This window comes from Pinus tabuliformis, chromosome J, assembly GCF_031772625.1.
Source record: "Pinus tabuliformis cultivar Carrire ecotype Pingquan chromosome J, CPIR1, whole genome shotgun sequence".
In the NCBI taxonomy this organism is placed as follows: Eukaryota; Viridiplantae; Streptophyta; class Pinopsida; order Pinales; family Pinaceae; genus Pinus; species Pinus tabuliformis.
Window position 1 is genome coordinate 245,074,426 of NC_142295.1, and position 27,450 is coordinate 245,101,875.

At 41.2% G+C, this 27,450-nt stretch overlaps 1 protein-coding gene across 1 annotated transcript; it reads right to left on the minus strand.

Moving 5' to 3' along the window:
- Positions 1-10,195: 10,195 nt before the first annotated feature.
- LOC149226680 (uncharacterized) lies at positions 10,196-10,729 on the minus strand. Its single transcript, XM_089380268.1, has one exon. It carries the CDS (start codon positions 10,727-10,729, stop codon positions 10,196-10,198), a length of 534 nt encoding a protein of 177 aa, XP_089236394.1.
- Between the last annotated feature and the right edge of the window lie 16,721 nt (positions 10,730-27,450).

Here is a 27,450-nt window from a genome sequence, read left to right on the forward strand (position 1 = left end):
ATGAGGGGATAAAACATTTTCTAACCCTCAAGACACTTTACAACATGACTTTTACAATTTTACATCTCAAGGGGGAAAACCCATTTGACATAGACCCTCATGGACTATCCAGTTCTGCGACACAAACATAATCTTAGTAGATCAAGCAATTTGTAATAACCTAACCAAATAGCTAAGATTATTTTCAAATAACTTTTACAGACTCAAAGCACACTAGGATTCCCCTAAGATTCTAATGACAAAATCCATTCCGACTTTGGGGTTAGGCTGAAGGAAAACTTTGCTGATCATAGATTAGTGAGACAAAAAACCTTCCAAACATAGATTATCACTAGAAAATTAGGTTTGCCTAGGAAATTTACATACATGACTCAGATCTGCTAAGATTATTTACAATTTACACATGCAGACTGGGTTTACAATATAACATGATCAGGCTGATGATGGCAATCGAATGGCACGAACATATCGATCAACCGTTATCCCTTTTGCGAAAAAGGGGGTGTATTGGTAGTTGATACATAGTGGTCAACATCTGGCTCTACTTGGGGACACGTTGTTGCACTGCAGGAATGTGAGAATCCAGAATCTGCATCCACACAACACACAACAAGAAATAAGTAGCATCCATCCAAAAATCATCATATAACATTAAGCACATAAAAGATATAAATTCTTCATTTATTAACTATCTAGTAACATGAAAATTAAATCTAATCCTAAAACAAAAATGAAAATGCTGAAAAAACAAGGAGTAGGGTTATAAATACAGAGGATGCCCCATGGCATTAGATGCATTCAATGTAGTGTATACTGAGCTTTTGCCTGCTTTCAGGCAAATCTGTTGGCTTCTTTTCGGCTATGCCATGTCCAATTCTGCATATGGTAGGACTTTTACCTATCTGAAAATCAAGCTGCTCACGGTCGTCTGATGCATCAAATCTCCTTCTCATTCTCTTTCTCTTGCGTTTTTTCTTTGTGGCAGGCTGTATCACTGATGACATGGAACTTTCTGCTTCAAAACTCTCATATGAAGTATGTAAGATATGCATGACATGTCTTTCTTCATTCTGCATTTGCCCTGTCAAGGATGATGGATCAATCTCACAGGTGCCATGAGTTATAACTTGATCTTCTATGACTAGTGGATTAATCGTGTGATCATCAACCTGATTATTAATTTCCCTTTATCCAGGTCACCTTCAGTTAGCCACTTTGCAATGGAACAAAAGACCTCATAATTAGATGGAGCTTGTTGCAGCAGATAAGGAGGCGTTTGATCTATTGACATTCCCTGGTTTCTTTCATCCTCCGACCGCTGTTGAAATTTCTGAACCTGTATTTTAATGGCATCCATCTGACTAGAGTGTCCAACCTTCATAGCACTGATTTTCCTGGCATGGTCTTCTTCCATGGTCAGTAACTTATTCTGAAGACATATTTGGCTGGCTTCCATATCTTTTATTACTTTATTATTCTTTTCCTTTATGGTCATCAAGCAATGCTGCATAGAGTTTATCTCTTTCTTATGATTTTCTTGCATGGTAGCCAACTGATTATTATGATCGAATGTCATGATAGTCCTTTATTCATCCATAGTTAATAACTTGTTTTGCATAGAATTAATTTCCCTATCATGATTAGCTTTCAAGGTCTCCATTTCCTTAGCATGTTGACTTTGCATGTCGGTTACGTGATCAGTGTTTAATTTTCATGATTTCTATCTCCTTATCACGTTTTTCTAGGTGGGTGCATAAAGTTCTCATATCATTGGCGTAATTATTTTGATTGATCTCCATATTTTTTACCAGCCGCATTAGTTCTTCTATAATTTGCTTATGATTTTCCCTTTCATTGTCGACACTGATTTTACAATTTGTCTCTGCTTTTCGACTATCATGGATTTGATTTGCAATGGTATAGGGGGATGGCACATTCTGATATGAAGAATTGTCTTGAAATATTTCATCGACAGCTAGACCTTTCATAAGATTACTTTCATTCTGCTGCACAATTTTAGGGGCACAAGGCGAGTTATCTGGATAACCATATCTATCTTTAAAAGCATTGACAATGTCTTGTAAAGAAGTGAAAGAATCTTCAGGACAATTATTAAACAATTCAAAGCATCATCCTCTAAAGAAAGGACAAATAGATGCATTTTGACATCTTCATTATCATACTGAGGAGATCTACAATATATGATCATTATACGAGTAAACTTGCCTAGATGCTTTCTAACAGCAACTGAATCACCACCTAAGAACAAAGGTAATTTAGAAATGGCCACTTACAAAACATCATGGAGAACATCAATAAATGACATGGGGTAAATGAATAATCCATGATGAATAATGAAAGACCAAATGGATGATAGATAGAGATCCTGGTTCAAGAAAATAAAGAGATGAAAAAAGTGGAGTTGCCACTTGAATAATGAATCTAATTCTAGGATCCAAAAAGCAACCAACAAGCATATATGAGGGAGGCTTTTTGCTTGGGAAAAATAAAGGAAATGGAGTCCCCACCCAAACAAGAAATGAACTGAAGAGTAGTTGCTGATATGACGAAAGATAAGGTGATGAAAATATCAAATGACGCCAAAGAATGTTGGCCATTTAACAGCCTAACGAATGGCGGAAAAGATGAGATGATGCCAAAAAATGTTGACTTTGTCGGCTCAAATGAGAGATGAGAAAGATGAAAGATGAATGTTGAATAAACCAAGGACAGAAAAACTCTATCCCCAGCAACGACACCAAAAAATGTTGTCACACAGATTGTCCAGGCAGCGCGACAACACTCAGACCGGGGGTTGTCACCCTGATCCCCGATCTCTCCATTTAAGTTGTCTTCCAATAGCAGGCTAAGGAAGGTAGACCCTATGGGAAAAAAGAAGACCAACTTGGAACCATCTGGCTTGGGAGACATACCAGGGGGAAACAAGCACTTGATCAATGTTAGAATTTGATTAGATCTTTAATGATTAAAACCAGTGCCTTATGGAGTTAATGAAAACCAAGTAGTTAATTAACTATTGCTGCTTATGAAGTAATTTAATGATTGCTTGAAAATATTTACGAAATATCAAACATGTCACGAGCATTATATAATCCAAGCAGTGATTAATTTCACCAAATGCAAGATATTCAATAGATGCGCGATGTTCTAGCAAATAAATTTCAAAAAAGCAACCATGAAATTTAAATGCTAACCAGTTTTGAATAGTTAATCTCCAAATATAAACATTTAAGTACATTTAACTATACCATAACAAAAAAAGACTTTAAAAGGAATTTCCAATTTTCAATTAGTCTTTTTTTCAGAATTTTTTAATTTTTAAATATTTTTTTATATTTTTAATTTTTATGAGACTAAATTAAACTTAAAGATTAAAAACCAGTGTTCCACGGGGACGCATCCCCAGGGTTGGGTGTACGCACCCTTCGCACCCCACACACCTGGACGAAGGGATGTCTGTGGAAACATTTCCCCACGTCCCCTTTTTGGAGAGATGTGGAGAGACGTAGGGGGGACATTTCCCCAGTGTGGGGGACGCCTCCCCTCAAAATGGGCTATGTGTCCCCCCTTAAATTTGCTTGTAAACAATGATTTATGACGGAAAACCTAGTATTTGACTATATTTCCCTACTAATGCTATGCAATTCATGGTAATGTTAAATTCTTAAAGTAAAAGTGACATTCTCCTTAATCTTCATTTTCATCCTTTTACTTAAATTTTTAACATTACCATGAAATGGCTCGGGATGTTTGAGAGTGGTTCTGACCTCAATGAATTTCATATGGAGAAAGTAGAATTTTAGATCTCACTCAAAATCCAACAGACTTAACAGTTTTTCAAGAATTCGGGATTCGATGGATTGCAATGTTTCCATTGTATTTTTTCATGTACAAGGGTATGGAATTAGTATTTAATCAAGAGTACCAAGCCCTCTGTGTATTTTAAAGTGACTTTTAGACTCATCACTCCATTGTTTTTGAGTTTTAGCTATATCAATTTACTATTCCAGACTTTAGATTTCAAAATCTATTATAGTCTTTTTTTCTTAGTACTAATTATATTTTAGAATGATGAATGATGAATTTAAATTTTAAATCAATTTAGAATCTATAATGATGAATTTAATTTTTAAATCACTGTAGATTATAGAATGCTGAATAATGACTAATGAATATGGATCAGAGTATTTCATTATTGAATCTTGTGATCTATGGATGAATCATGTATGTATTAGTAAGGATGATGAGTATGGATCAATGTATTTTATTATTTAATTCAAATATGTATGTATTATTGTATTTATGCTTTCATTATAGAATATGAATTTGATATATATATATATATATATATATATAAGGAAAAAAATTATATACCCCGACGTCCCCCCGTCCCCCCTAAATTTCCCTAAAATTTGAGGGTACTCCCACACGTACTCTCTGTGCGTCTCCTCGCACCTGTGTCTCCCCATCTCAGAGTCTTGGTGGAACATCGTTAAAAACTAAGCTAAAAAAAATGAAATTTAGATCAGACACTAAATATATATATATATATAAATATATATACAGATGAGATGAAATTTAAAAAGAAATTTGCTAAAATCTAAATGAAACAGAACAAATCAATTTTTTTTTATTTTTTATTTTTTTTACTTTTTAATTATTTGTTTATTATATATTTTTTATGATCTTTAGATTTTATTTTATTTTTTGAGTTATTTTTAATTAAAACAAAACTTCTAATTCTAAACGAAATGAAACTTAAACTTAAAATAAATAAATATATACAAAGAAATCTAATTCTAAAAACTAATACCTTATCATATATCTACAAAATGAAAATTGATTTTTTTTTTTTTTTTAAGTTAAAATAAAATCTAAATTTTAAATAAACAACACTAAAAACTAAATCTAGATTGAAAATAAAAATCGAATTGTAAATAAAATTAAACCTATAGTCTAAACTTGCCAAAATATTAAACTTACCATACGTATCACCATGAAGACCCCTAACCCGTAAAAAAAAAAATTGAATTTGTTTTGTTTGTTGTTTGCAGGTGCAAGTCGACGACAGTTGTGGAGAAAGGAACAAGTCTAGGCACGGAGGCTCGATGGTGGAGCGATGGGATGAGGGATGGAAAGAAAATGGACGGCAGGAGGAGAGCAATACACAGGTAGGCAATGGAGCAACGGATGGGCAATGCGATGAAGGCAGAGTTTTGATGGCGGAAAGGGAGAAAATGGCAGCTCGATGAGTTTGCAGATTAGCATGGTTCTGATTGAGGGTGGAGAAGCTGAGCAACATGTAGGCAGATTGGAAGCTGGAAGGGAAACCGCAGAGGAACAACGATGACTGCATGAGGGTTTTTGGTAAATCGATGGAGGGAGCAGCAATGTGTAGGAAGGTATGGATGGATTTAGCAGGTGATGGTAGCTATGGGCAACTGCGTAAGGGTTTGCAGGAGGGTAAGCTGCGTGGAGCTATAGGGAAACGGCAGCGAGGCTAAGGTAAATGAAAAATAAAATCGCAGGGAGACACCCAAGCTTAGACAGTAAAGAATAATTCCAAAACCCTCCAGAAAATAACAGCGAGAAACAAATTCAAAGTTTTTTTTTTGCTCATGAAAGAAACAGGCAGCCAATCAACCTGCAAAAAATTCCACCAGAAACCCCTTGGACTGCAAGATTGCTGGTTGATATTCCTAGAAAGCAATTTTTTTATGAACCCCAGCGATCAAATGGCTTGGAAAACCTTGAATTTCTTCATAAACCTTTTCCAGAAAACCCTTGCAAGAGTTGCATCTAAGGCTAGATCTTACCCTCCAGGGCCTAGATCTGGCTCTAAACAAAAATATCCTCTTCAACTCTGCAACCAGAAAATTTCAAATGATAAGCCCGGGATCAAAACTGGTTGGGCTCTTCAGAAAACGCAATCCGAGAGTTGGCTGGTTCAGCTGAGAACTTCCCCGAACGCCCGGTAAACTTAAAAAAAGGATTTCGTGCACAGCTTAATCCAACCATTAACAAAGAGGGTGAAAACAATACTAAAATCGAGATCTAATGGAGATACCTGCCATCATATTTAGAAATTTAACTATCATTCAAACCCTAGCTACTAAAAAGATACTTGTGTTTAAAATCACTCTTCATCAAGCTATCATCAATGGCTGAAAATAAATTTATGCAAAAAAATAAAACATCTTACAGCACTTCCAGAAGAGTAACACTAGCAAGATTTCAACCCCAAAGTCTTTCTTTATTGCACATGAAAAATGACTACAAGAGAGCTTTCTTTAGCACGACTCTAAGATCGAATGATCTCAAATGACCCCTGATATTTAAAGGAAAATTTCCCAACAGCTAGTTCGAGTGATCCATGTCAAAGTGATCTCGACAGTCGATGAGGATCAAAATCTCTTTTAATCTCATCCGTCAAAATTTTAAATGCATTTTAATATATTAAAAAAATAAAATCCTGCATTTATTTCCTCAAAACTTTGACTTATTATTATTTTATTATTTTATTTTCTTTTATTTTTTATTTTCTTATTTTCTTATTTTCTTATTTTTTATTACTTTTATTTTTTATTTTTGGATCCTCGAACTTAGCCTTTAGAAAAATTACCTGGGACCTAGGAATTAGGACTTATGAAGGGATAAAACATTTTCTAACCATCAAGACACTTTACATCATGACTTTTACAATTTTACATCTCAAGGGGTAAAACCCATTTGACATAAACCCTCATGGACTACCCAGTTCTACGACACAAACATAATCTAGCAGATCAAGCAATTTGTAATAACCTAACCAAATAGTTAGGATTATTTCCAAATAACTTTTACATAGACTCAAAGCACATTAGGATTCCCCTAAGATTCTAATGACAAAATCCATTTCGGCTTTGGGGTTAGGCTGAAGGAAAACTATGCCGATCATGGATCAGTGAGACAAAAAACCTTCCAGAACATAGATTATCACTAGAAATTAGGTTTTCCTAGGCAATTTACATACATGACTTAGATCTGCTAAGATTATTTACAATTTACACATGCAGACTGGGTTTACAATATAACATGATCGGGCTGATGATGGCAATCGAATGGCACAGACATATCGATCAAGCACTATCCCTTTTGCAAAAAAGGGGGTGTATTGGTAGTTGACACGTAGTGGTCAATAGTGTCCATGTCCAACCCATGCTAGGGAACTAATGTTGGGCACAGATTGCATCAAGCAGGAACGCAGACATATAGAATCTTGTTTGTCCATCCTTAGGCGAATTCGGGCATTTGACACGTGCACTTTTAGCTGAAGAGCCAACATGTCCAACCAATTGAAAGGATTTCCTTCATTTGCCAACTGATCGAACATAACAAACTAACTCTGCAGGAAGGTCTTCGTGCTTTCTTGGCCATACAAGCGACATGCGGAGATGACGAGGAGTTGGTAAGCCTTCCTGAGTGACTTCGTTTTGTAGACTTGGTTGGGTGTCATCTTGAACTTCGATGGCTCTTTTACCCAACGACTGCGACAAGTGATACATCTGATGGTAGTTTTCTGACTTGAAGGTGGCAATTTGTGTCCCACTGGTATTGTTTAATGTCATCGTCTTGGGATCAGTATATGAGACAACCCAAAGAATGATATTCGTGCACGAGAAGGAGGGGTACCTGCATGCGACCCTGTATAAGCCTTACTTGTGAGTGTTAACATAGACTTGTCGATCTTCTAGATCTTCCTTGACTGCAAATATGTCATTTATTTCTTGCCATGTGATCTTCTGTCCTTCCTTACGAACAGTTGTGTGTTTGCATAGATGGGCAAGTTCATTGGTACCTGTTCAACCACGTCTCCAGTGTTGCACTCTACAATGTCCTTTGATCCATCTCTCTTGGAAACCATGATGCTTGTACTCTTGAGAGACTGCTCAAAAATTGATGTACCTGGAGACAAATCTGACACTCACAGCAAGCAAATGTAAGTTTACAAACACAAAGCACTTCAAGGATCGATCATGCAACAAGCTGGGTGACTATTGGGCAAGATTGCGCAGTAGTGACTCTCAGAGGCTGGGAGATTGTCAGCTGGAACTGCGCCTTATGCAGTTCCAACTGCCAATGAGACCTGTTGGTGACTAGAATTGCGTAGAGCGCAGTCCAACTTCGTTGACTGTGGACTGGAACTGCGCAATGTGCAATTCAGTCTGGCTTGACTGCTGGCTGGGACTGCGCATTGCGCAATCCCAGTGGGCAAGACTAGGCACTATCTCCTAGAACTGCGCAGAGCACAGCTGGAGGCTAGTGATAGGCAACTTCTATGCAATTCCTGGAGGCAAGGCAAAGCCTTGAGATCCAGGAATGCACAGTGCATGTCGGGCAAAGCAAGATCTGAGCCAAGGCAGCCCAGATCTGCCCAAGGGAAACTTGAAAACGAGTAGATCTGAATGCATGAGCAAAGGATGGTGCAGATATGAGTGAATGATCATGCATGCAATCAAAATTAATGCAAGAATCAATCAAACGGATGAACAATGAAGCTTGTGGGGAGAGTCGTTGCAACGATCACCGTTAGTGCACAAAAATTGTTTTGCATGCAACTCTTAAGAAAGATAATGAAAAACTTGAAACAACACTTCTGCAAGTTAAAACAAACTAAAATGCCAGAGGTCATTCAGTAAAACATGCAAAACAACACTCACTCAAGCCAAGGAAATAAAAGCGACAGAAAAAAGCAGCAAAAGACTTGAAAAGAAGAACTTACCCAGAAAAGTTCCTAGATGCTTCGGGAATACAAGAGCTCCAAGATCGAATGTGTAGAATGAGATCTAGGGCATCATTTAAATAGATTTGGTAGATTCAGGGTGTATAGCGCGCATGCCAAAAATCTAGGAAAAAGCAACAAGTGGTGGGAAGTTTCTAAAATCAACTTAAATGTAACTCTTTTTTTTAACAAAGCCAGTCGCTGTATTAATAGCTGAAAAAAGGAGGGGAGTCAAGACTCCTGAAATACATTGAGTGTTGAGGGCAGCCTCGACCAATGGAGTTACAAAACAGATATCTCTCCTTGATCCTACTCATACTTGTTCTACCTTGAAGGACTGCTAAACTACTGTAAACTCTTAAATATTGGAGCAGCAAATATTGACATTTGCAGAGCATTTCTAATCTATGTTTATATGACTAATGTGCCTTGCAGTAGATTCCTCCGGCTTTTCATCCCTTTCTACTTGCTTGGCTCTTGAGGAGCTTGGAGCTGCGTTGTTGCGTTTGTCCATCATGTATTTCAGGATCGTTATGGACTCTTCCGCATGGCTGCACTTGTTTGACAAATGATTGAACTGTTCATGAAGTGAAGAGACCCTGTGCAAGAAGAGATCAATTTCTGCTCGGTATTTGTCATTAATGATGCGGTTCTGATCACTGATTCTGGCTTCCAAAATCCTCTGCTGGTTCTCTAAAATATGCTGTTGGGCTCTGATTTCTTCCATTTCAACTTGCAGGTCCGCATAGTGTAAGCAATCCTCATTGCGAGCCATAAATGATGTTGTGGATGGGGAGATTAAAGGGCGGATGGGAACAAAGAGAGGCTGCCAGAAGATTCGATTAACAAGGCAGGAAGCAAAGACCTTCCAGGAAACAAAGGCAAAAGAGGAGAGTCGGCTTGCGACGCAGCACAAATAGGACTTCCTGAGGACCTAGTAGTTCCACTTGTTGTCGGAGGCGGGGATGAGAGGGTCGCAGAGGGGAGCAGTCGGGAGACAGAACCACCTGGAGACATAGGCAGGGGAGAAAGAATCGCAGAGAGGGAACCACCTGGAAACAGAGACGGGGATGAGTGAATCGCAGAGAGGAGTAATCAGGGGATGGAGCGCTGGAGTAAGGAGGAGGGAGTAAAGATATAGGGGGAGGCGAGAAAGGAGGGAGCCGATCACGGGAAAAGAGAGGGAATCCTGAGAGAGGCACAGGAAGATCAGAGAATTGTCCTGGATAACCCGAGAGACTGGACTGAAAAGATAGAAACCGGCAGAGCTATTGAGATTGATAAGAGTTTTAAGGGGAACGAATCTATGCCATATCCCTATGCGGATTGCGATCTTGCTGAAGGTCTGATAGGGCTGATTCCAATCGTTGTTGTCAGTGTTGTCTGATCTGATGCAGATTAGCTTGTTTCGGATCATGGCAGGGGCTGATGGACCTCCTCAGAGTTGCAATGCAGGCTACCTATTGACCTTTCACACGCTCTGTTGGTGTATCCGTCGGCCTGCTTGTTGAGATTTCGCAGGATATGGTGGTACTGTAGATCGTCCATTGTCTGATGCAACAGTTGATTGTGCCTGATCACTTGCTGGAGGAGGGTATTGGGCGATTCCTTCTGGTGAACCATGAGGCGGATGACAACAGAGGAATCCCCAAAGATCTTTGCCGATTTTATCCCCAGTTTTCTTAACTGAGTTAGTCTCTGAAACAGAGCTAACGCTTCAGCTCTGTTATTCGAGACTTTTCCTAGACCCCATTCGTAATGAAGGATGCGCTCCCCATTAGCGTTGATGATCAATCCCCCTGCTCTGGCTGTACCTGGGTTCAATTTTGATGCCCCATTGAAAACTAGACAGAAGCAATTGCAATTTTGAATCCAGCTGGCGAACTCCTCCTCTTTTAATCTAACTTTCCAGGAGTTGGTTTCCAGCGTGCGTTGTTCATTCGCCATGCTGCATTTCTGTGCATTGTAATTTTTTTCCAGAATGTAACTTATAAAATCTCGCTCTTCCACACTATATGTTGCTGCATCTACCCTACCTATGGTTTTGATTGAAATAGTTTCCAGGGCGAGATTTTTGGCCTTGTTATAGATGATTCTTGTAGCTGAGCTCTTGTTTTGGAATATCCTCTGATTTCTTGCCAGCCAGATTCACCATAGCAAGGTATAAGGGAGAGTGTTCCATACTCTCTTCGCTAGGTTGCTTCTTTTTTCTTTCCAGGAGCGGCTTTTTCTCCAGATGTGAATTGCTTCAGCTATAGAATGCTGAGGATTCCAGGGTAAGTTACCAGTGAAAGACAGCCTTTTCCAACATTCAACTGCAAAGGGGCATTCTACAAAGAGATGGTGCATCGTTTCTTCATCGTTGCAGCAGCTGGGGCATCTTGATGGGTCGTTGATCCCTCTCTTTTTCAAGTTCTCTGCTGTTAAAATCTTTCCTTTCAGCAGAAGCCATATGAAAAAATTTATTTTTGGGAGCGCCTCAGACCTCCAAACTATTTTCCAATGGTTCCATAAAGTCATGGGAAAGGTGTTGTTGCAGAGAAATTGGTGGCCTGCTTTGACTATGTAATTTGTTCCAGTTGAATCCCAACGAAACCCATCCCTCTCATTCTTTTTGATGGGAGCTTTACTGTGGAGGAGAGTCTGTAGATAGCATAGGCTAGGCTTTAATTCACTGGGTATTTCCGGAAAGGACCACCCTGTCCAGATATGGGAGTGGGGATCCCAACTGGAGATTTGATCCAGATGGTGTATACCCCTGTTGTTGAAGAAATTAATGATGGGTATGGCTTCTTCCTGCATGTTTATAGGTTGTTGACCCAAGATTTTATCAGTTCCAATGTTGATGCTAGCTCCCCCCCCCGGAACTTTAGAAGTATTCTGAATCATGAGAGGGATGGCTTTTTTGCAAAGTTGCCAAATTTTAGAGGAGTCTCTGTTGGGGATATTGGAGTCAAGGAGTTGTTGCCTAAGGAAGTTAAGGTATTTGGTCTCCAGCACCCTTTTCCACCACGATGAGGGACCTGTTATGAGCCTCCAAACAATTTTCCCACCAAAGGCAAGATTTAAGAACTTAGGCGACCTTATACCGAGACCTCCTCTATCTTGGGTTTGGATGACATGTTTCCAACTGACTAAGTTGAACTTGCTTTTATCGTTCTTCCCTCCTTGCCAAAGGAAGTGGCGCAGAACCACTTCCATTTTGTGGTGGAAAGTAGCAGGAGCTTGATGAAGAGAGAAACGATAAAGGGGGAGAGAGGTGATACCGGACTTGAGAAGAATAAGACGGCCTGCTGGGTTGAGCCACAGTGATCCCCATTGTAGCACCTTCCTCTTCACCTTGTCAATGATTCCATCCTAGGTTCCAGCCTTCAATGGGCCAAGGCTCACAGGCATGCCCAGATAAGAGAAATGAGTCCACTCCAGATTGCATGAGACACCAAATATATTTGCGATACTGTGAATAACCTGATTTGAGGTGTTCCATCAGTATATACAGCTTTTATGTTGGTTGACCAAGCCTCCAGAGTACCCCATAAATTGGTCAAGGAGTTTCTTGAACCTCCTTGCTATTGTGGTGGAAGCTCCTCCAATTAACAAAGTATCGTCAGCAAGCTGTGAACAATTGATGTTCTTGGCTCCATTCCCAAATTTGATTCCAGTTATGAGGCCCACTCTCCTGTTGTGATCCAGAGCTTGGCTGAAGGATTCCGCCATGAGGATAAAGAGATAGGGGGAGAGGGGGAAGCCCTGTCTAAGACCCCGGGAAGATTGGAATGCTTCACCTGGTCTGCCATTGATCAGGGGGAAATCCAGGGCCCAGAGATGCAAGCAGCTATGAGGTTAATGAAGGGCAACTCGAATCCCATCTTTTTAAGGACAGCTATAAGGAAGGAGTGCCTAACTCTGTCAAAGGCATTGGCCAGGTCGAGCTTGAGGATGAACCCTTTTTCCTTCCTGGAGAGGCTCGAGTGTATGGCTTCTTGAACCAGAAGAATGGAGTCAGTGATTTGCCTATTAGGCAAGAAATCTCCTTGATTTTCAGAGATCAAAGAGGGGAGGAGGGGTTTAAGGCGAGAGGCTAGAATTTTGGACAGAATTTTATAGGAAGAGTTATAGAGGGAGATGGGTTGGAATCTGGAAAAGGAGGTAGGTCGATTTTCTTTGGGGATGAGGGCAAGAAAGGTGGCATTGGTGAACCCACCTATTTTACCCTTTCTTTGCATCCATCTGATCATCTTGATCAGGTCCTTTTTTATAAGACCCCAGAACACCCTATAGAAGCAAATGGGGAATCCATCAGGCCCAGGCGCCTTATCAGGTTGCAGATTCCAAATCGCTCTTCTGACTTCCTCTTCTTCAATCTCCTTGTTTAGACTATCGTTCATCTGCTTAGTGATTCCTTTAGGCGGGTATTGGAGCAAATCGGAGTAGTCCTCTTCACCTTTGGTTTCAGTTAAGAGGTCTTTATAATGCTCGGAGGCGGCCTTTCTAATAGTCTCTTGAGTGCTGTGCAGATTTCCTTCATTATCCAAGATTGAGCTTACATTGTTCCTGAGCTTTCGAGCAGTGGCCTTTTTGTGAAAATAGGTTGTGTTTTTGTCTCCTCCATTGAGCCATAGTTGTCTAGATTTTAAGCACCATTTGGTTTCTTCCTCCCTGTTTATGTGGCTCAGCTATGTATAGAGTGCGCATTCTTGCTCCTTGTATTGCTGAGATGAACCTTGTTCTTCGATCCTTAATTGGACAGTCTCTAAATCGCTCTTGATTTTCTTTTTAGCCTCCTCTGGCTCCTGATAATTTTCTTTGGCCCATTCCTTTATTAGCTTTTTGGTTCTTTTTAATTTGGTTTCCCATAAGAAGCCTGGTGAACCTTCTACATGCTGGCTCCAAGCCTTCTGGACAATTTCTCTGACTGTTGGAATCCAATTCCAAAGAGGGTTGTATTTGAAAGGGATAGGTCCGAGGGAGCAATGGGTTTCCAGAGTGAGGGATATAGGGTAGTGATCGGAAGCTGAGGTATTGAGGACATTGGCATATCCAACAGAAAAGGAAGACAGGTACGAGATATTGACCAGGAATCTGTCAAGCCTCTCCATTATGTTGTCGTTGCCGATCCTATGGTTACTCCAAGTGTACCTACGATTTTTGGGAACAACATCAACTAATTCATGTTCCTGAGTGATAGCCTCCAGTCGATCTCTGAAGGGATCTGGGGTGAATCTTCCTCCCCTTTTTTCATTGGCATGCAAGACCAAGTTGAAGTCGCCTGCTACTATGATGTTTGATTTTGGCTCCCCATCGATGCTTGTCTTCAGGTCATCACAGCAGATTTCTTTTTCTCTATAGTGGTTGGGGACATAAACATTGTAAATAATTACTGTGTGGCTGCCTGTTTTGCTGTCCAAAGCGGTTCTGATCCAATTCTGGTGGAGACTTGTTGAAGTGCAGTTCCATTTACTGTTGTTCCAGATGGTGGCTGTTAGCGCTCGAATTTGGCCTCAGGCTGAAGAAGACAAAATCCAAGGCAACATCAAACCACTTAGCCTCGTAGCTATCCCTACGAGGACAGGAGAGGGCTCTCTCCGGGTCTATCTCGGCAAAAGGTCTTCAAAGGGCTGAGATGACCAATAAAGAACACTGATTTCAGGCAAGTAAATTGATAGGGAAAGTTTGATTTCAAATTTTTAGGGTTTTGTTGGAAAACTGAGCACGGTAATTTTTGGGTGCGGGGATGAGACACAGTTTTTGCAAAGGTCTTTTTGGGGCAAGGTAGGAGATTGTCTTGATGCCTTTGAAGGAATTGAATGGATAGGTATGACCAGTGAGGAGCTAAGGAGAGCAAGAAACCATCAGGAGTTCTCCTTAAACAGAACATAGATATTAAGCAAACTTAAAGGCAGAGCATAGAAACCATGAATTCTACCTTAACACTTCATTTACTTAATTTGCAGAAGAAAAGAGTAGGAAAATGATACACATAACAAACTTACAAGTACATGAGAGAAACACACCATCAACACAAATCACCACAGGAATCCCAAATAGTGCTGCAAAACCCTGGTCTTTCTTTTTCCAAAATTGTTGAGATACAATGTGTAATACAGTCTAAGCTTATCCCCCAAGAGTCCAACCATGAAAATGACTAAGAAAATACATAATATAGGAAAGCTAACACATTCCCTTGCCTCTAGGGGTCGAGCTCATCATCTTAGGAGCTGTTTCAACCAATTCTAAACAAAGCACTATAATCTAGGCAGTCAAAACAACTTGCCTCTATAAGCTAGGAAACCAATTCATTCATTAATTTTTTGCTATTTTATGAATGAATCTTCTAGAATAGGTAAATAAGTGTCATGTCAACATAAAATTTCATTAATTACATCAAGGAGGGTGAAAAATCCCACCACAAGTCAAAATTGGTCAAACTGGCTACGTTTTCCTGAGCTGAAGATGAAAATTTTGGAAAATATCCTGATGCGTAGCGCGCCAAAACCCTACGCATAACGCACCTTTCCACCTACTTTTGGGGCACTTCCCGCAATCCAAATTGAGCTCACTATAGCTCATTGGAAAGGTCTGGATGTCTAATTTCCAACCCAAGTGGAATTTTCCAATTTGGTGTCCATTTGCCCCTCCAAAAGTTCATTCGCCCAAGACTGCTTCCTGTGTGTCCAAAAAGGGGCAGTGAGGTCATTTTTTGCATGTTTTTTGACCTTTTGGGGACCCAAACCTTGATGAAATGCCTTGGCAGTGGCTGAGCAGGTGTATTTTATCATGACAAATCCAAAAATGCAAACCTTTCGTGATTTGGACCTCCCAATCTTCAGGGTAGCGCGCGGCGCGCTACGCGTTGAGCCAAAAAACCTGTTTTTTACACAAAGATTTCAAAATTGACAAAATTTTCCCCAAACTTGTTGAAATTTGGGCTGGGGGTCCCCAATCAAGTACCATGCTCAATCAAAGAGGCTTCGGCCAAAATCCGAAAATGATCAAGCTCCTTTTGCCGTTTTTGCTTCTTGACCATTTTCCTCAATTTTGCCTTAAGACTCCTAATTCGCGCCTTGCAAACCAGGTTCCGGACCTTGTAATGCATAACCATGTGTTTCAATAATGCATGATCTTTATCGGCCCTTTTCAGCCGTTCCTCCAAGTAGATGTTGACCCTCTCGAGATTAGCCTCTCGATCCTCTTTTACCTGTTGCTCTAGAGAGGTGAACTCAATTTGCCTATGTTGGGCAGCTTGGCGATTCTCACGGATGTTCTGTAGCTCTATGATCACGTGCTGGTCCTCAAGCTGCTTATTCCGCTACTTTAGATACCTGATATTTGACTTTGCCATCTCCAGCTGGATTTGCAAGGCTTGAATTTCCGTTTCTTGCTCTTTGATAATCCTGATATATTGGGCCTCCTCTGATTCTGAAGTTGTCTCATCATCATGAATGATAACAAATCCCGATGGCTCACCTGAAAACCTCTCCTCATGCTTGGGCTTCTTGCCCTTATCTTGTACTTGTGGTGAAGAAGAAAGCGAGACCCTTTCCACATGATGTGGAGATAATACTCGTTTTGCTGCTGCGAACAAAGGTCTAGTGCCTCTCTGATATGTAATGAAAATAGTCCTAGTCTCATGATGCTCAAAACACTGCATAGCAAGAGGACAAGCATGCAATTCTCTAAGGTTGATTGGTTCTTCCCTGACATGTTTGCCACTTTTCTGAGGCCTCTGGGATTCCTGTTCTCTCAAGGGAGAATCACTTTCGGTCTCTGCTTCATATTCAGATGAGTGACCAGATAACATGACTGCTGATATACAAACTGCCTTGAATGAAACTATGGTGTGCAATTGAATGTGAACTGCTTTTTTGCTCTAATAATGCTGTGACCAAGGGGACACAAATGCACAAGGGAATATTAGGAAAGGGGAAACATTAGGGAATTTGGAAATAAAAACAAGGGATTTAGAGAAGGGAAATGAAAATCTTGGATTTTAGGGTTTTGGGATGTTAGGTAAGGATAATGTGTTCTGGTAATAGAGGTGAGGGACTAGGATTTGAGGGATTATAGTGTAGGATGAAGGAGGGAATTAATGGGGAAAAATAAGGGTGAATTTGGGAATGGGAAACAAAGGGAAATGGGGAAATAATGACAACCTTGGTTACACTCTGTTTTTGAAACCCTACAGCACTTTTTTTGCATTCAAACCCTACAGCCATTTCATTGATAAAGGAGGGCTTTCCACTTGGATTTCTAAGGCGAACATATCATGAACCCATTACATTTATCTTTCAAAAACCAAGCACAAGTGGTGGATGTGAGCCTACCTGCAATTTTGTGCGGAGAGGAGGCATTTGAGTGTGTTTCAGGCAAAGTTCTGGGCATAAACTCCAATGCGTAGCGCGCCTCACCCAACGCGTAGCGCGCCCCTGGTGCGTAGCGCACGAGTAAATTTACACTGAGAAAAGTATGCTGATGCGTAGCGCGCCCACCCTGATGCGTAGCGCGCACCCAGCTACATAGTGCATTTTACAGGAGGCTTTTGGAGGCCTTCCCGGTGTCGAAATCGGGTGCAGGATAGCTCGTTGGAAAGGTATTTGAGTCTAATTTCCAACACAACTGAAATTTTTCAATTTGGAGTTCATTTTCCCTGTCAAAAATCAAATCTCCCAAGACTGGTCAAAATGTGCCAAATGAGGCTGCCTCAAGGCAGAGTGCTGTTGCAGTCAACTTTTGAATGTCTTCCTCAACTCCAAATTGAGCTCATGATAGCTCATTGGAAAGATATTTGTATCTAGTTATCATTTGACTTATCAAGAAAGTCATTTGGCCAACCAGGCTAGGAGAAAACCTGATTTTCCCAAGGTCACTTTAGAGGTGCATTCGATTCTCCTGAGGCAACGATATTTTTCACATTTATCTAAAACCATGACACCTGTGTAAAAAGTGAAGGAGGTTTTTCTTCTTTGGCATGTTGTGGGCAAAAAAATCTCTCAGTTTTCCAAAATTCATCTTTGATTGCTCTGAAACATCTTTTGAGTGAAACTTATCCCGATGTGTGGAACAAGGGATTTTGTCGAAATGAAGCGAAATGAAGGGGATAAGGGGCTTCTAAATTCTTGGGGAAATTTTTGGAAGCAGGGAGGGATGTTAGGAAGCAGGGGAAAGTGAAATCTTCGAGATCGAGTGAGGGGAAGGGGTCTAAAAGGGCAAAACACAGGCCCAACCTAGAAAATTGCCAGGTTGTAGCAAGAAACTAGGGTTTGTGCGAAAATGAGGAATTTGGAGGATCTAAGGGATGGGAAGTGTTTAATAAGGTACATGAAGGATAGGGGAAGGTGTATGAACATCTGGATACAAGTTTTGCTAATGATTTGACCATCCAAGAGAAATTACCTTCAAAACCCTAGGAGAGGGAAATGACCTTACCTAGGCGCAACTGAAGCATGAACAAGGTGTAAAATGACTCATTAGACGCTGACATGATAATGACAATCCTATGAATGATGATAGACTCAGCTGAATAGTGACATAGATTGGCATTTGGGCAATTTTGAAAGAGTGAAAGCAAACCCTAGACCTAATGCCTAGTGACCAAATTTTGCTTGAATACTCACTGAAATGAAAAAATTTGACCTTGACACTCCGAGACCACTTTGTAAGAGCATATTTGATCACTAGAGGAAGGCTGGAAAGACTGACACTAACAGTGGCAATTCCTCTAGAGGCTCCTCTTGAGTCACTGATGCATCCTATGTATTGTTTATGCTGATATATTATTCTTCTCATTTCATGCTGATCTCGTTTTGTCTCCTGTATTAACATCATATCTGGCTTTTCATTGTGAATTAGGTCTCTGAGAGCAGCAACTTTGGAGGGGTGCCCTAAACCCCTGCTATTCCAAGATGTGATTTTCATCATTGGGTGTTGGGCATGCGGAGAGGTGCTCGCCTCTCTTGGTCTTTGTAGCTTGTCTCTTTCTCTTGATGCCCCATAATGAAAGATTCTATAGGAGTTTTCGTTCCCATGGCTATGTCCTTCTGGGCATTCTCATCCCTGTGTTGCTTAGCTGATTTCCTGCCAGGTCTCGGTTTTTTGTAAATATCACTGGATGTTCCATGATCTTTCGAAGAGCTTCTCGTTATTCTTGATAGAGAGGGCTCAAGAGGGGCCTGCGTTGAGATGGTCTGGGAAGGGTGGGGATCAGAAGGCTCGGAGGGGGGATCTTCTGGGGGAGACTCAAGGGTGGAGAGGACAAGAAAGGGGTTGGAAGAGGGTGGGAGGGGCGGATCAGGCGGGAGGGGGACAGATGGAGAAGGGGCGGAAGAAGAAGGGCGCAGAACAGAGGATGTATCAGTCTCCCGGGGAAGCTTGGGTGGAGGAGCAGTCTTCTTCTTTTTAACTGTTTCCCACTGACCTTCTTGCTCGTCGCTCTCTGCATTAACAAGTTTAGTACATCTATTAGCAAAGTGTCTGTATTCGTGACATACCTTGCATTTAAATGGTATTTGCTCGTAGTCCAGTTGTTGGACATGACTCCATTCGTCCACTTTCAGCTTTATTGCTTTAGGCAGTCCTTTGCCTAGATCCACTTCAACACAGATCCTTGCACAAGCTTGCATGTTATCCTTCGGCTCGCTGCGATCAATATATTTGTCTACAGCGTTCGCTATGGCCCGAACTCACTCATCTCCCCAGCTATGGAGAGGGAGGTGAGGGAGACGGACCCAAACCAGAACAACACTGGGAACATCCAGCTCAGGGTCAAAATCAGGGGTCCATTTGTTGAGGTAGAGGCCCCTGGAGTCCATGAAGTACGACCCGTTCCTGAAGATTAAATCCTTATGCTCTTTGGATTCGAAATGGAATGTATAGTACCCTTTTCCACAAAACCTAATTGATATTTTCCCTTGCATTTTGTCTGACCAGTTTCGTTCAACCCATCTTTGAACTGTTCTTGGGGAAGGCCAAAGGCTTGTAAATTGTCCTATGAGACCTTTTTCGGCAAGAGATAATGCTGCCATGCGAGGCAGGGTTGGAGGCAGTTGAACTTCTTGAAGAACATCTAATTTCTTGACAAATTTCAAAAGTGCAGGTCTAGGGCATTGAGGAGGTAGGGATTTCACTAGATCTGAAAAAGCTTTTTGTGGATCGATTTTCTCCCGAGGTGATTCCAGGAGGGCCATGGCTGGCTGGAGGCTAAGGCCCTGGCCGCCGCGATGCCGGATGAACACTGTCAGGGCGTGCGCAAGCTGAGACGAGGGCGCACGCAGAGCTCCTTCCGGTGTAAACTAAATGTAACTCTTAGTGCTAAAAATAGATCCCTATTTTTTAGGGATGCTTTTTTGCTTTCATTTTGTTTTTTTTGCTTTTTCAGGAAAGGTTTTCATGCATGCATGGAGAAATTGCACAGTTCTGGAGGGAATCGAGCAACTTGCCAACACATGCATCAGATAGCAACTGATGAAATGCTTCTGCGCAATTCTTGGGTTGAGTGGCTCTGGTTGCCTCTCATGATTTGCGCAATATCCCAGCTGAAGACAAGTTGTCAGCTGGGTCTGCACAATTACTAAGCCGAATCTCACTGCCAGGATGCTCTACGCAATTATGGAGAGCAAGGCTAAATGCCAAGGTTCTCTATGCAATTCTGGAGAGCAAGGAAGCTAGGATACTCTGCGCAATTCCTAAGAGCAAGGTAGGTTGCCCTCTAGGACTGCGCAGTTTTCCAATACAGCACAAGAACTAGATGTAAGCCAATTCATGGGGTCAGCTTGTGGTTAGTCAGCAAAACAAGTAAGCGAACACAAGTTGCAAAGCGAAAGATAAATTCAAATGAAAACACAAGTACTTGAGTAGTGCAAGACATACTGCTAAGACTTTTAGGAGGGAGGCTCCAAACTAAATCGAAGGCAAAATTTTGGAGGGTGGTTGTAGCTTCTACAACATTGGTGACACACTAGTAGAAATGCAACTCTCTATATGGACCTTGTTTCGTGAAAAGAAAGTCTAACTCCTCCGAAAGTATTGTTTGGTTCTTTGATCGTCATGTCTTCTTCACTAGCTTGTGTAAATATCTAGTCCTTGCCATTCTCTTGATCGGTCAACACACATACCAAGCCATGTCAACTAAGTTGTTTCAATTGGGGAAGAGGGGTATATTGATGCACAAGTAATATGATTGTCAGAGTTTTAGTTTCATCTCTAGTGTTTCTCCTCTGCCAGCAGGCCTGGACAGTACCTCGACGGACTCACGTAGGAACACAAGCATCGCTCCACTGCCAGCGAGCCTGATCAGTACCACGATGAAGTTACTTGCATCACCTCTCTGCTTAGGAAGTCTTTCTCTTCTTTCACCTTTATTTTTTTCAGTTTTTTTTCTTCTTGTTCAGAGAATTGCGCATAGGCACTTATTTATTTCATGAGGCGGAAGAGGGATCCGACTTATTGAGAGTAGAAGAGGTTGTCCCTTCAGAGATGTTACATATACCTCTAGCATACTTGTTAAGGTTTTCCCCCTCACCTTACTCTACTTGACTGAGCTGACAAGGGTTAACCGAATATAGAAAAACCGATTAGAGTAAACAATACTGGTTAAAGTGCAAGCATTGTGTTTTCACCAAGACTCACTCTGAACATAACGTATTTTCCATCAGGGTATCATCGACTGAAGACAACAAGCTCTTCATAAAGAGAGAGGACAAAAAATAACCAATTGTTGATAGCTGTACAAGTCATCTTGTACTTCACCCTACTTATCTCAAGAGCCAAACACAGTTTCATGTGATGATAATCCTACGGGTGCATAACAAGTAAATGAACAAACAAGCAAAGTGAAGAAGTAAATGAAAGCAAAGCAAAGAAAACACTACTCCTACTCATATGCTAGACAGTGCATGGGCCTACTCACGTAAAGTGATATTTTCAATGTAGCCACTGGCGCATTGGTTGGCCCATGCTAGTGAAGGCATAGTTGACAAGAAAGATATACAAGTAAAGCAATGCACAAAAAAGATAAGACAATGAAGACTAACACACTTGAAGTTTGAATGCGTCCATAGAAAAGAAAAGAGTAAAAGTGCAAGACAAACACTCTGTGGACGTACCATGGTGTTGCAACACACTGTGCGCAAACGATGAGCATGTACACTCTTTTGACCGTGACAAATGAGAAAACATGAAAAAGGAAGACAAATTTCGCTTATCAAGAGTGCTCGTTGTGTATGATTCCTCCAATGAATGAGCGATAGGATCATGTGATTATGGTGGAGGATGTAAAATTTGTGGATGAGATTGATCTTCAATGCAAATAGGAGAGTGATGAGGAGCCTAGGGTGTTTCAAGAGATTTATGATTGGAAGTGGAACTTACCTCAAGATAGTGAGAACCTAACATAATCATCAGCTCAGGCTAAAGTGCCTCGACAGCTTGAGGGGTTTCCACTTCATCAACAGGTAGATCATCAAAGACTGGCGGCTTAGAAAGATCAACAAGTGAATCAACATCATGATCGAATGAAGGAGTAAATATATCACAACAGCCACGATCAGAAAATTCGAGGTGTTCATCGGCATCCTCATGATCTAACGAATCATACAGAGGGGTTGATGAGAAACGAGGATGTTCACCCTCTGAGTTTTCAGAAAGAAAAGATGACAGATTAGGTGGATTCAAAAAGAAATATGTGTCCTCTTTGCAATCAAATGACAAACTGACATCTGATGAGGTTTGTGAATGGTCAGAAGTAAAAACATCCAGGAATGAATTTTCACAGGTTAAATTAAAAATGGCAGAATCACAAAAGATGTCAGGAAACAACGGATGAGGTGCAGATGGAAGGAGATCATCCTTCACTGCATGTTCTTCTTCAGATTCCCACACATACTCATCATAAATGACAGCGCAGGTTGGTTGCTAAACACTAACTTCGTCGACAACTTGATCCTCATGAACAACAAATGTGGAGTCTGGAATGGGAGAACACAACACAGTACAATATGAAGGATCAACCAAACGAGAGGATGGAGGTTGAGAGAACAAGTTCACGTGACAACCAATAGGCTTGCAAGCCAAATCCACACAAATATCCAGCGCAAGTGGGGTGGGAGGATGTGACAATTCAACAGATGGCTTCACATCTTTTCCCACCTCGCATTGCGGAGCTAGAGTTGTTTGATGAGAAGAAAACGGAGGGTCACTTTTGACAACAACCTTGTTCATATTAGGTTTGGAAACTTTAACACCAAGGTATGTTGGGAGGGATTCGAATGATTCTAACACGTGAGGGTTTTCAGATATGTAAAGAAGATACTGAAATCCTTCATTGAGAAATTTCCAATCAATTTCATCTTCTAGTATTTCAAAAGTGAGATTACGAAAGCAATTCCAAAATTGCAAAAGGGATTCATCAAGTGCTTTCCGTAATTGTTGTAGTTTCTAAGTTTAATTAGTTTAGAAACCCTGCATGCACTTTTTCTGATTTATTCCTACCTACTTGTTATTTTTCTTTAACAAGTTATTTACAAATTAAATACTGAAAATAAACATCAGTGCATGCTCAATATATTACAGATCAGCAACTAAAAGAAACAAGAACAAACACACCACATGACACCATTATTTTTGGACCAATGTCCCCGAAAAAACCCAATGCGGGAAAATCGCTGCAGCTACCTGAGGGTTTTCTTATTAAGCAATATCAGAGTACAATATGGGTGTCGAAACTGGCCTACCCAATAGAGAATTTCCTTAGTAGCTATACTTCACAATTTGAGAGAAATATCCTGGCTGAAACCCCAGAAAATCCTTCTGGCAACTCCTCAGCACAAAACTTCTCTGCAACCCCTGTGTCTACCCAATTTGGACTGCGTCAGCCCCTATCTGTCTCACGCTGGCGCTACGTTAGCCCAGGAGGCCCTGCGTCAGCTTTCTGGGCCTCTGTGTCAGACACACTGGCTTCTTTGGTGCTCTGCGCAACACTTGGCTACCTCCGCGTGGCCCTGCGTGAGCCCTTGCTGGCTCTGTGTCACTCTCCTTAGCTACTGCACTTCTCTCCTAGCACAATCTCTGCCTTCTCTGTTTCTTTGTACTCAATGCCCCTTAGCTGCTCTCCCGATCACTGATTATATCTCTGTTGAAAATAATACTGAGAGGGGGGTGTGAATCAGTATTATCAAGTTCTTTTAACAAATCTTCCTTATTTACACTTTGAATTATTTTTGCATATCAGTACCATAAAATAATGAGCATGAACAAGAAAAACAGATAGTCACACCAAAGAACACCAGATATAAGGTGGAAACCCAATGTGGGTGAAAACCACCTGCTGCAATATGTCTCTATCTTCTTTCAAATTAGAAACTCTTGTTACAATGATTTTGTACTGGTGCAGTCCTTTACCAGTACGCAGGCTGCAACCTGCAGAGAGCTACAACTCTCTCTCGTTTTCCAGTCTCTCCTGGAAGGGAGCTACAACCCCCTACTTCTTTTCTTTCAAGGACCACTTTTCATAAATTTTCAAACTGGATCCAACAACAACATTGAAGCTCATAATCAAACAACCTTCTGAATCACCCAATCACCAGATCCATACATATACAATGATATTATGAGAGTTATCAACCAGATCTAGTACATAAAGATAAGTCATTAATCATGTTGTTATTTGAACTCAAGACCAGTAACCAAACATCAGTTATGCACCCAAAACCTTGCAGAATAGTCAAAGGCAGTTAAAACAAATTTTAAGCAGGGATCGCAACTTCACTGGTATAGATCTGTGGATATCTGTACTACCTCCGCACCTGCGCCTTCTGTGGCGCCGCGACCACCGCACCTGCGCCTTCTGTGGCGCCTCCGCACTGCGCCTTCTGTGGCGCCTCCGCACTGCGCCTTCTGTGGCGCCTCCGCACTGCGCCTTCTGTGGCGCCTCTGCACTGCGCCTTCTGTGGCGCCTCCACACTGTGCCTTCTGTGGCGCCTCTGTGGCGTCTCCGCACTGCGTCTTCTGTGGCGCCTCCGCACTGCGCCTTCTGTGGCGCCTCCGCACTGCGCCTTCTGTGGCGCCTCCGCACTGCGCCTTCTGTGGCGCCTCCGCACTGCGCCTTCTGTGGCGCCTCTGTGGCATCTCCGCACTGCGCCTTCTGTGGCGCCTCTGTGGCATCTCCACACTGCGCCTTCTGTGGCGCCTCCGCACTGCGCCTTCTGTGGCGCCTCCGCACTTCCGCAGCTGCAGCGCTCGAGAGATCACCCTTCACAGATTCGCTTTCAACTTCCCTTTCATAGATCAAACTTTTAAAACAATAACCCAATATTTCAGATCTTAAGATATTCGATTTGCAAGAATGAATTAGCCAAGTGATCTCCTTTGCTTTATATAGGCAAGCTTCTTCCTAAAATCATGGATCAATACCATAGATAACCAATACAAGGGGTCCAAAAACATGGGGCTCAATAATACCAAGGAATAACCACCATGGACCAAAGGTAAGTTCTCCAACATATACACACTTTTGACGAGGTACCATGGTCCAAAACCATAGGTTCAAATACCAAGGACTAACTACCATGGACCAAAGGTAAGTTATCCAACATGAAAGTGCGTGAACTTTTTCTCTACATGAAATAAACTTTTCTCTACATGAAATAAACTTTTCTCTGCATAAAAGTGCGTGAACTTTTCTCTACATGAAATAAACTTTTCTCTGCATATAAGTGTGTGAACTTTTCTCTACATAGAATAAGCTTCTCTCTGCATATAAGTGTGTGAACTTTTCTGCACTATAATTTATCATCTGAGATGAGTGGGTTGCTATCAAGTACAACATATGTATCATAAAGCCATACCAGAATCATAATGCCAACAATCTCCCCCTTTGGACTTGATGGCAACCTCAAAATATTCAGCTCATTCTCCCCCTTTGACATCAAGGGCAAAGGGTTATGCTCCCCCTAAGAGCATGCTCCCCCTAAATATGAACCAAGTCTATAAAGAAGAAACATAATCCACCAAACACCATAAATGACCATGAAAGAGATAGAGACATATTGCAGTAATATTCAAATCAACATTCATGATCGCCTTCTGTACATCCTCCATAATGCCAACAATGCATTATAAGCTCCCCCTGAACCAGTGCTATTTGATCTTCAACCAATCCGCAACCCAGCACATGTACGCATATTCCCGTACAACCAACAATCAGAAGAGATTCAACAACAAGATGATGCATCAACAACCCCCAGATTTTTCCTGAGGTATTCAAAAGTCTCCCTGGGCAATGGTTTGGTGAGTATATCAGCAACTTGTTCCTTAGAAGGAACATACTCCAACTTGACCTTTTGTTCAAGCACTTGTTCCCGAAGAAAATGATACTTGATTGGTATGTGCTTGGTTTTTGAATGCATGACTGGGTTCTTTGAGATGCTGATTGCACTTGTGTTATCACATAAGATGGAGATAGGTGGTGTACAAGTGATTTGAAAATCCTGCAAGGTCTGCATCATCCAAAGGAGTTGAGTGCAGCAAGATGCAGCAGCAACATATTCTGCTTCAGCTGTAGATAAGGCAATCGAACTCTGTTTCTTACTGAACCAAGATACTAGTCTGGAACCCATAAAGAATGCGCCACCACTTGTGCTCTTCCTGTCATCCACGCTTCCGGCCCAATCGGCATCTGTATAAGCATGAAGTGTGAGATTTGTATCTCTAGGATACCATAAACCATAATTTTGAGTCCCTTGAAGATATTTGAAAATTCTCTTCACTGCCTGAAGATGAGTCTCCTTCGGATTTGCCTGAAATCTTCCAACTATTCCAACTGCATGCATGATGTCCGGTCGGGTACCTGTCAGATAAAGTAGACTTCCAATCATAGATCTGTAGGTTGGTTGATGTACTGCTGCAGATTCTTCATTTGCACTGAGGCTACATCCTGTGACCATGGGTGTACATACTGGTTTTGCATCTTCCATGCCATATTTCTTCAAAATCTGTTTGAGATACTTGGTTTGAGACAAAAAGATTCCTCCTTCCTTTTGTTGGATTTGCAAACCAAGGAAATATGTCAGTTCTCCCAGCAAGGACATTTCAAATTCTTTCTGCATGACCAAGGCAAAGCTTTGACTCATAGCTTCTTCATTGCTGCCAAAGATAATGTCATCTACATACACAACAAGTATTAGCAATTTGTCATTTTCAACTTTTATATAAAGATTGCTATCTGCTGATCCTTTTGAAAAACCTTGTTGATGAAGATATTTGTCCAAACGATAGTACCAATCCCTTGGAGCTTGTTTGAGACCATAGAGAGCCTTTTTCAATCTGCATACAAGATTTGGATCATTTCCAAGAATGAAACCATCTGGCTGCTCAATATATACTTCTTCTTCTAAGTCTCCATTCAGAAAGGCTGATTTCACGTCCATTTGAAATACTTTGAAGTTTTGAAAGCTTGAGAGAGCAAGGAACATTCGGATGGCCTCAAGTCTTGCAACAGGAGCAAAGGTTTCTTCAAAATCTATTCCTTCTTGCTGCGCATACCCTTTACAAACAAGTCTGGCCTTGTTTCTAATTACTTCTCCATTTTCATTCAATTTATTTTTGAAGACCCATTTTGTTCCTATAACATTCTTATCTTTTGGTCTAGGAACCAACTCCCAAGTGTTGTTCTTTTC